This window comes from Elephantulus edwardii, unplaced genomic scaffold (assembly GCF_000299155.1).
Source record: "Elephantulus edwardii isolate Elephantulus edwardi_28Jun2011 unplaced genomic scaffold, EleEdw1.0 scaffold00046, whole genome shotgun sequence".
NCBI lineage: Eukaryota > Metazoa > Chordata > Mammalia > Macroscelidea > Macroscelididae > Elephantulus > Elephantulus edwardii.
In genome coordinates this window covers 7,419,257-7,430,536 of record NW_006399796.1, presented here as the reverse complement: position 1 = coordinate 7,430,536, position 11,280 = coordinate 7,419,257, and the positions used below count along the sequence as shown (strand labels likewise).

Here is an 11,280-nt window from a genome sequence, read left to right as displayed (position 1 = left end):
GAAAAACCATGTCCCATCTGCACTAGCTATCCTTATCATCTCTGATATACTCGATCCCCTTGCAGCAAGCAGTATGTCAGTCCATCTTGTTGAAAGTCTTTCTCTCCTTTGCTAAACCTTTACCTTTCCAAGCATGATGTCCTTTTCCAAGCCCCTCCTAACAGCCTGATTGCTCAATTTGTCTATGGTTTTACTAGTATATCAGTTTTACAGGAATTTTTCTCAGTTATAGTTTCATCTTTACAAACTTTATAACTTAATATCCTTATTACCATTTCATATATGAAGAAAGGAAAAACCCAAACTTTTCCAATGTTTGGTTTTTTTTTTAAATTTTCATTTCTGTTGGTAAGAATAAACTGTTTTCCATTAACACCCTCTTAAAAGATCTCAAAAGAATCTCTAGAAGATTCAAAGATTTGAGTCATTTAAGAACAGTCCTCATATTACCTTGGTGAAGAAGGGAGTGACTTGCCCTCTGATCTCTGAGCTTCTAGAAGTTGTTGGAGTTGGTTCTGCAGTGTGACACGCTCCACTGTCTGTCTGGGGAAAACATACAAATGCGAATAAATAGCTGATAATGGGTAATGTGTGGTTTTGTTGTCCACAGGTTCACCATGAGTTGGGGCCAACTTGACAGCACCACCATCAACTACTATAAATAGTGAGTATACATTTTCTTCAAGTTAACTTACAAAATGATGCTTGTGCAATATGTGGTTCTGCCTGCCGTTCACAGGGTACAGTGTGTGAGTCTGCTGTACATGAGTTGGAGCCAACTTGACAACACCAGTATAAATGAATAGGTATCAATTTTCTTCATGATAATTTTAGTAACTATTCAAAGCCTTATACATGTGAATAATTTTTATTCTCAAAGCTCAGGACTCTTATTAATTTTTTAAATTGTGATTTGAGTGAAAGTTTACAAAGCAAACCTTCTATTTAACTGTTGTTTTTCTATTCAACTATTCCTACACATTTTATAACACTGATTTCAGTACCTACACTGTAAATGCCTTCTTCCTGTGATTCTAGTTCCCATGTCTTTCTAACCACTTTCTGCATTCTGAACTTTATTCTTAATCAAATTCTGCCCTTTTGACCCTACATAGTTGGTTATTTTAAGAGTGAGTGCCTCCCTGGTGTTATTCATCTTATCTATCTGTCTATTGTTTGGCTGAAAGTTGGGCCAAGGGGGTGAGTTTTATTTCAAGTTTGCAGGAATTCCATTCGTCTCTATCAGACCAGTAGCCAAAATCAGTAATTTTCTTATGTGTCCCACCTCAGTGTTCAAAGGGGCATTTATTGTTCACAGTGGTGAAAAACTGTAAATAATCTAAATGTCAATCAATAACTTATGTTCATTCATATAATAACTAAATTAAAAAAATACCAAATCTATTGCGGTCACATTGATTCTGACTCATGTTTGTCCTTCTATTTGCTTTCTGTTGCTGTAAGTCTTAACAGGAAAGAACTGCCATTTTTCTCCCACAGACCATCAATCTTTTACGCTGCACTGCAGCGTGCTATCTTCTATGCCATCAGAGCTCTCTTCAACATAAGGGCATCAATGAAAAATAAATACACTTTCCTATTAAGGACAGAGAAAAGATTTATAAATCAGAGTTCAGTTAAAAGGGAAGCAACAAAACACTTTGTGTAGTGTAATCTCGGTTTTTGCTATATAACTCTATCGTAATTATGTACTTTAAGTTGGAACTGACTCACAGCTGACCCTCCAATGCGTTTTCAGAGTCAGTAAACTAGGGAAGAGACTGCTCAGCTTTCTCCTATGAAGCAGCTGATGGATTCAAATCGTATGCCTTTGGATTGGCAGCACAACTCCTTACCACTAGGCCATCCAAGCTCCCTGATATATCTCTACATATTCATGCATCCATAGAAAAAATTATATATGAACATATTATGTAATTTTACTTATTCTCTTAAAATTATATTTTTAAAACTATAATTTTATTAATTTAATTACCAGTACAAAACTCTCATGTGTTTTCTTAAAACAGGTGTTGCAAGTCCTACTATTCAAATGATTACAATCTCATTTAGAAATGTGGGGTTTTTTTTTGCTATGTTAATAAGGCAGTATTTGGTTTAAGGTGTGTAAAAGCAATCTCTTCTGAAACATAAAAGTCCGCATTAAGCAAACAAAAAAGAGATGAGGAAGAGAGATGTCATGTCATATGAAGGAACAAAAACTCCAGAACCTGAAAAGAAATCACAACCTTCTCCCACATCTGACACAGACAGAAATCTCCTCCTAGAGGTAGCACTCTGAATTCGGATTTACTTAAGAGTAACATTGCCAGTCTGGAGACTAAGGTGCGCCTGATCCAGGCCACGATCTTTGCAATTACATGCTATGCATCAGAAAGCTGGACAATGACTATGGATGATAGAAGGAGAGTAGATGCCTTTGAGCTGTGGTGCTGGAGAAGAGTATTGGATATACCATGGTCTGCTAGGAGAATAAACAGGTTCATCCTACAGAGTGTGAAGCCAAGCCACTCCTTGGAAGCAAGGATTCTGAAGCTTCATCTGACCTACTATGAACATGTTGCAAGGTGGGACTGGTCCTTGGAGAGGGACGTCATGCTTGGGAGGGTAGAAGGACAGCACAGGAGAGGAAGAACCTCAATAAGATGGACTGATTCAGTGACTGGGTTAACAGAAGTAGGTGTGTCAGAGACAATAAGATTGGCACAGGACAGTGCTGGGTTTACGGCTGTTGTACGTAGGGTCCCTACGAATCACAGGCTACTCAACGGCACATAATAACAACCACAAACTGTTAGAACATTGTGTCAGAAGTGGAATTCAAACTCATGCCTCTAGAGGAGACCAGACACAGACAAGGTATGCATCTTGAGTCTGGCACCTTAGACCACTTAGAAATTCTGACCTAAAGGGGACAGTAGACTGCCTGGTCCAGGAATCAAACTTGGGTCTCCCACATGGCAGGTCAGAATTCTACCATGGAACCACCTTGGCTCAGGACAGGGCAAGGTGTAGAGCTATTGTTCGTAGGGTCGCTATGAGTCATAGTGGACCTGAAGGCATATAACAACTGTGAGAAGTAAATTTGCGTTTGTTAAAACCACAAACTTGTAGTTCAGTCATAGCAGTGCTGGCTAAATAAGACAAACCAAAAGAAAACAATTTCTTCTTTGAGTAAAAACAATTTAAAGTCTTGTTATTTTCTTATATAAAGGGAAAACAACGTATGGCAACATTCAATTTCCTCTGGAAATACTGCATGTCAATGAGAAAGTGTTCTAAAGTTAAGAAAAACAGGCTAAAAACCACAGGGTTAAGAAATGAAAATCCTTTAAAAAATACATATGAACTGGTAAAGAGCTTGAAATAAGTACAATAAACTGATTATGACTTTACAGGAATAACCTGTAATCACTGAACCCTACAGTGTTAATGTAGGCTGAATAATGCTCTCCTATCCCAAAGATAGTTTTGCTAGTGCCTGACACCTATGAATATGTTACAAGTCAAAAGACAAATAAAGTTATAGAATTAATTATAGGGAGATTATCCTTGATTATCAGCTGGGTCCAATCTAACTAATCTCTGAAAGGAGAACAAGTACAGAAAGAGTAGTCAGAGAAGCTCAAAGTGTGAGGAAGACTCAATACACGGTTGCTGGTATTAAAAACAGAGAGAGAGTCCAGGAGCAAAGGAATGCAGTAGCCTTCAAAAGCTGGAATGACCCTCTCTTTGCTAACAGCGACCAAAAACTTCACTGTCTAAAGCAGGAGTCAGTAACACATTAGGCTATGGGCCCTGTGTTCTGTCACAACTACTCAACTCTCTCCTTAGAGCATGAAATCAGTCCTAGACAAGATGTAATTTGCTGATTCTGATCCAAGAAGTTTGAAAATCAAAACGCATTAGAATGTTTACTCTTTACAATTTGCTAGTTGGTACTACATACAAATTTTTTTTTTAAAATTACAGTCTATTTTAGAAGGTCTGTCAGGTTTCATTAAGTGAATTATATTTAAAAATTGATTATTGGAAGGCAATTGTTGTTTTGTTGTTATGTGCCGTCGAGTCGTTTGCGACTCATAGTGACCCTATGTACAACAGCCCTAAACCCTGCTCTATCCTGTGCCAATTTCATTGCTTCTGACACACTCATCCCGATTACCCCTGTCACTTAATCAATCCATCTCATAGAGGGTCTTCCCCTCTTGCTCTGTCCCTCCACTCTCCCCAGCATGATGTCCCTCTCCAAGGACCTGTCCCGCCTTGCAACATGCCCAAAGTATGTCAGACGAAGCCCCAGAATCCTCGCCTCCAAGGAGTAGCTTGGTTTAACCCTCTCAAGGATGAATCTGTTTGTTTTCTTGGCAGTCCACGGTACCCTCAACACTCTTCTCCAGCACCACAGCTCAAAGGCGTCAATTCTCCTTCTATCCTCCCTAGTCATTGTCCAACTCTCTGATGCATAACAAGTGATTGCAAAGACCATGGCCTGTATCAGGTGCACCTTAGTCTCCAGAGAGACACTGTTGCTCTTGAGTACTTTAGAGAGGTCCCTAACAGCAGATTTTCCCATCGCAATACGTTTTTTGATTTCCTGACTGCTGGTACCAAGAGTATTGACCGTGGAGCTGAGCAAACTGAAGCTGTGAACAATCTCAATCTCTTAGCCATCCATCCTGATGCTACCTACCAATTGGTCGAAAAGGCAATTAAGTTGATTAATGACTAGAATTCCCAGTTTCTTAGAGATAAGGACAGTATGATTGGAAAAGAATGATTCTTTTTTAAATGCTAAGGGATTTAAAGCCTTTCATACACCAGCACATACCTAGCTTCATAGACTAGGCCTTTATTAGTACCAAAGGTGCCATTTCTAAATAGAAACATATTTACCAACTATAAAGAGTTTGTAAGGGTGTTCTAGTAAGAAAAGGTATACAAGACAGTCTCCCACCCAGTAATTCTTACTAACACGGCATTTTCCATGTTTTCTTTTGAGCTTATATACGTCACTGGTAACTGGGGACTGGAAGACACAGTCTGCTGTGGCTACCCTAATTCCTCTATTAATGTCTAGTCTTTTAAGTTTCATTGTGGCACCTGGTAATAACTCCCCATATTTCCCTTTGTCATTAGTGTGAGTAGTTCTACAACACCATCTACAGCACTCAGCTCTAGAGACAACTGAAAGACAGTTGGAAATTAGGGCCTATGTGCATTTTACCTCAGGATCATTAGTAGGGAAAGCAGTCTAGATCCTGACCTTGAAGAATTTGGGGAAAAAAAAATCTACTGCAACTTATGAAAGCTACTCAGATTCCATTCTACAGGGACTGGAGAGATCGCTTTGTGTTGTTTTTTTTTTTTTTTTCCCTGAATATGGGCTTTCAGGAAAGTATTCTAGTGGATCCTTTTGAAGTTCATCTTTCTGAATGTCAACACTCCACTTGAGTGTGTGAACATAGATCAATGGACATTACATTTACAAGGCTATTGTCATGAGGCACTGTTGTTGTTATGTGCCGTCGAGTCGTTTGCGACTCATAGCGACCCTATGTACAACAGCCCTAAACCGTGCTCTATCCTGTGCCAATCTCATTGCCTCTGACAAACCCATCCCGATTACCCCAGTCACTGAATCAATCCACCTCATAGAGGGTCTTCCCCTCCTGCGCTGTCCCTCCACTCTACCCAGCATGATGTCTCTCTCTAAAGACCTGTCTCTCCTTAAAACATGTCCAAAGTATGTCAGACGAAGCCCCAGAATCCTTGCCTCCAAGGAGCAGCCTGGTCTTTGGAAAAAGACATCATGCTTAGAAATGCAAGTGGTCACGGAAAGAGAGGAAGACCCTCAAGGAGATGGACAGAGTGACTGCAATAGTGGACACACATGGTGAACATTGAGGGTGATGCAGGACAGGGCACTGTTTCAATCTGTTGTCTCATATGGGCACTTGAAGTCACAGTCGACTGAAAGAAACTCAACAGCCACAATAACCACTTATATGTCAGTGGAGATTTTTATATGGCTGTGATGTTAAGCAGGTTTCAGTGGCATTTCCAGACTAAAAGGGACTAAGAAGACAGACCTGGCAATCTACGTCCAAAAATCCATCAATGAAAACCCTACAGACCATCTTGATCCTTTCTGAAACTGATTATAAGGATGGAAAAGGACTAGGTAATAGGTATAACAATATTCAACAGTCTCAAGACAATGCACTGTATTATCAATCGGTGTACACTTCTCCCTCAATGACCTCTGGGCCTTTTTACTCATTTTTCCTCAGGGGAGAGAGTTTGTGTAACGTGGAAGAGGATTAACTCATGAGATCCTCACTGCCTTTGAGTCAGAACCACTCAGAGCTGACCGTCCATCTCTAGAGGAGATTGCTCATCTCCAAAAGCTCAAAGCTGATGCTTCTATTTATTTAATAATAATTCTTTTTAATTATAAAGCAAATTCAATTCCCACTTAATGATTCTTACACAAATTATCTAGTGATACTGGTTATTTTATACAGGATGTTCTAGATCCACCATTTCCTGTAGTCCAAAGGAGGTTGTGCTGCTAACATAAAGTCCATGCTTGTCTGGTGGTTCAAATTCACCAGTGATTCAGAGAAAGAGAAAGAGAAGTCATTTCTTCTAATGTGATTTATTGTTACTGTGGTTATGTACCTTTGACTCTCATAGCTGACCCTCCAGTGGGTTTTCAGAGGCAGTACGTTGCACAGAAGGAGACTGTACATCTTTTTGTTGTGAAACAGCTGATGGAATAGAACTACAAGCCTTTGGGATGGCAGCACAATATTCCTTACCACTAAGCCACCAGGGCTCCCTGTGTAATTTGTTGTTGTTGTTGTTGTATGCTGTCAAGCCAGAACTGATCCATAGGATGAGAGATTTTCCATGCTTCTGTAGAGCCAGTGTGTTTGAACTATATACCTAGAGATGGCAGTACAGCTTCTTACCGCACTAGGCCACCTTGAGGATCAGCAGTAAGTTAGTTCTGACCTGATGGTAGTGAGTTTGAAGGTCTGTGACCCCTTATCTTCACATCTTTGCATTAAAGTAAGCTTTGAGTCTCACACAATAATTTTTTAAGCACTTTATTACTCATGGGTGATATTCTTTATTATATGAGTCAATCTGTTATTTAGCTAACAGGTGACCTCAAAGACTTATTTTAGCTTAAAAGTTTAATGACTATTTCACAATGATAACCTCTTTATTTTAAAATTTTAACTGAAAATAGAAGTGTAAACTCATTAAAGAGACTATTCTAGATATGAGGTGGGATGAGGTATAGGTTTGTAGAGAGAAGAAGGGGCTGCCACAGGTTTAGCCAGGATACAGAAGACCGATGTCCTTGTCACACTGTTGAGTGAATGATATAATCAGTTCTGACCTCACATCTACTGCAGGTCTTTTTCAAATGATCTATAACCAGGGGAAATGTATATCTAGTTTTGGGTTTCATAAGATCCAAGGATAAGCATAAGCCTCCTCTTCCTTTGAATCCTGACTCTGATTTGAGTGACTCCTTCCCACTGTGGCATGTCCTACAAAACATCAAAAGAAGCCTACAAAGACCTTTCCTCAGGTGGACGTCAGTTCCTTAATCATTCAATCCTTCTGACCTACTTACCTACCATCCAGCTGACCTCTCTTCAAACATATTAAAATGATTTCCCAGAAATGTTTCCCTGGCATCTAGATAAACACTGTGGACAGGTTTAATAATCTTAACGAGAAGTGACGGTAGAGACTTGTACAGGGTTTTAAAGCAGCTTCGCGTTGACTGAGCCCTCTATTGTGAAGATTCATAAACTATCTGCTTAATTTTTAAAGTAAGTTTACTTGGTGATGGTTACAAAGTTCCTCACCTCACACTTCCCAAGCTGCATTTTTCTCCCTAAGAAAATTAAGAAACTGGCCCAAATCTAGCCTCCTTTTTTCATGGTTTTTAAAAGTTTATTTCTGGAAATATAGAGGACAGAAATTCTAGCATGGTACCTTGTATATGGTTTTTGATCCTTACTGTGTACTCTATCTGGCGCTGAGATGTGAACAAATAGAGAAAAGGCTAAATTATCAGTTGAGAGCACTTGTTTTTAACTTTTTAACTCAAATATCATTTTTGTCTCTGTTGAAATGATACCGTCATTATGAACAGTGTTGTGAGGACTCAGGAAGGAGGAAATGAAGATGAGAAGAATGTTAGTTTCACTGCACAATCTGAACAAAGAAAGAACTTCTATTACTATATTGATCATAAAAGCACTTGAGTCTCATGGCAACATATGCACAATAGAACAACACTCAGCCTATGTCTATGCCACCCCCATGGAAAATCTCGGATCTTCATTGGTTGATTTTCAGAAATAGATGACCTGGTCATTTTTTCTAACCATAATCCAGAAGTTCTCCTGAGACCTGTTAAGCATCACAACAACATGCCAGCCTTTGCCGGTGCTAACTGTGCCTGAAATACAATAGGTGAGAATCCAATCCAAGTCTTCACATGGAAAGCACAAATTCTATCAGGGAACCAACCACCGAAGCTGAAAGTGAAGCAAATCCAGTTATGAGTCAGATTTGGTTTTTATAGATGAAATAGGACACTTACTCCTTTAGCTGCTTGGTTAACTTGACCACCTGAGAGGCCAGCGACATGCAGGTCTCCACCACCACCAGGTACCGGGAGCACAGGGTGTGGCCATGGCGCTCAGCGCTTTGTGAGGGTTTCTCCCCCACATGGTTTTGCATGGTGACGTTTGCTCCATATTCAACTAAGGTCTGCCAGAAAATTAAGAGACATGCAAATATATCAGAACAACCCTCTAAATATTTTTATAAAGCAACTAACAGAACGTTGGATGGGGCTTTTTCTGTTATACAAAAAATAATCAGATATCCCATAGCAGGAAAGGGTACCACCATTCCAAGAGAGAGCCTATGACGAACTTTTCAGCAGCTGAAAAGTATGTAGGTGGTGGTGTTGTCAAGTACTGTCGAGTCATAGATGACGCATAGTGACCCTATGAATCAAAGACCTGAACACCTGTATAACTTACATCATTTCTCTAAGTTCATAAGAGTTTCCTGAGGCAAGCTATCTTGGAAATGGATGCCACTTCTGCTTCTAAGCTTGTTTTAACTGGGGAGCTCCACCAAAGACTGTACACCATAGGGAACCATTATCACATTTGAAATATCAGTGTCACAGTATTCAACATCACAGCAACCATGAGTTACCACTGTACAGAAAATGGACAGACCAGTGCTATACCACCTAAGGAATGTTTGACCAAAAACAATTAAAACCAGGCTTGAGGGCTGCAGATTAAAATCACCCACCTTTGACTTGGTAGCATAACTTTCTATTCACCAGGCTCACAGAGATCTAGGTACTAGTTCCAATCTACACCCTCAATTGACAGCAGAGGAGAAGGCAAGGGAAGGCATTTGTTCCTGTTATTAGAGTCTTCTTGTCTTTGTGGAGTGTATATATTTGTAGTGATATATTTTGTCTCCTTTGATAAATATGCTCATGAAGTTTGGGAATTATTGCAAGAAGGGAATGCTGACAATTTTTGCTTTACTCTTTTTGTCTTGAGTACAACAAGAACAACAATAACAACAAGAACAACATACGATATGTTTGTTTTTAAATTTAAGCCTCTTGTTTAGAGTCAGGGAGGATCTTCGTATTAATTTAAGCCTCTTGTTTAGAGTCAGGGAGGATCTTTGTATTTAAAAGTCAGTTATTATATTTAATATAATAATAAATATATTTATTATATTTTGAGGAACATTCTTCTAAGTGGTACAGCACTCTTCTGTCAATATGCTGTACTAAGGTAATCTGGGGTTTCTATGATGCTTAACCTTGTGCCATTGGGGTGTTAAATAGCATAAGACTTATCCATGGTAGATAGTATTTCGTGGATCTCCCAGCTTAAGACAGGTTTGGAAGCAGAAGAGGCATCCACTTCCTAAACAACATGCCTGTGGAAACTCTATGAACTAGGAGAAATTATAATAGGTATAGAATCAAGTCTTTTGTTCATAAGGTCACTCTGAGTCATGTTCGACTCAACAGCAATCAACAACTTAAGTAACACAATTGCTAGTCTTTTGGTGAATCTATCTGATTGAGAGTAAAAACAGAACTAGAGAGAGATGAATGGTGGAGAATGGGGAGGCTATGAAGCATCCCACATACACACCACAGAACATAGCAAGGACAAGCTGTATTAATTGAGTAGACTTTATAGAATGAAGCTTGATGTAAGTTCTCTTGTCATTAACCACTGAAAATGGAGAGAAGCTTCCAACAGTAGGGGGCAGCACGGTGCACTCCAAGTGGATGGAACTGTATAGGAGAGGAGGAGGCAAAGTTAGGAGTCAGATTTTAAAGGCAATCTCCAGTTTTGTTTGGAATGGAAAGAAGCCCCGAATAAGCAAAGCACTCCTTAAAAATACAAGAAAGGTAGGAGGGATCTCACTCCATGATTTCAAACCCTACTACACTGCCGTGGTGGTAAAGACAGCATGGTATTGGTACAATGACAGACACATAGATCAATGGAATAGAATTGAGAACCTGGAGATCAGTCCATCTATCTATGGTCAACTGATTTTTGACAAGGAGATGAAATCAGTTAAGTGGGGAAACGACAGCCTTTTGTTAAAAAACAAATGGTGTTGGCAAAATTGGAAAAGTATCTGCAAAAGATTAAAGAAAGATCCACACCTCACTCCATATACAAAACCCAACTCAAGGTGGATCATGGACCTAGGACTAAAACCAAGGACTATAAAATTCATTAAAGAAAAGCTAGGAACAACACTAGAAGTCCTAATCCACAACATAAACAGTCTTCCAAGTATCCTGAAAAACCTGCAACCAGGAGAAGATAAAGTAGATGAACGGGATATTCTAAGAATCAAATCCCCATGCACATCCAAAAACTTCTCCAACAGGGTAAAAAGGGAAGCTACCGACTGGGAAAAAGTATTTGGTAATGACATATCAGATAAGGGACTTATATTCAGAATTTATAAAACAACAAGATAAAGGTAAATAATCCAATAGAAAAGTGGGCACAGGATATGAACAGACACTTCATGAAGAAGACATTCAGATGACCTACAAACATATGAAGAAATGTTCAAAATCCCTAGCTCTGAGAGAGATGAAAATTAAAACAACTATGAGATATCATCTCACCCCAGTCAGAATAGCAA

The 11,280-nt window shown here is 39.3% G+C and overlaps 1 protein-coding gene across 1 annotated transcript in view; it reads right to left on the bottom strand.

The window, feature by feature from the left end:
- Window positions 1–11,280, bottom strand: part of SNCAIP (synuclein, alpha interacting protein) — a 139,657-nt gene that overhangs the window by 28,278 nt on the left and 100,099 nt on the right. Inside the window, exons 7-8 of the mRNA XM_006885995.1 lie at window positions 8,657–8,826; window positions 451–543 (exon numbers count right to left, since the gene is read on the bottom strand). Coding sequence (XP_006886057.1) covers window positions 451–543; window positions 8,657–8,826 — 263 coding nt within the window. The remainder of the gene's footprint in view (window positions 1–450; window positions 544–8,656; window positions 8,827–11,280) is intronic.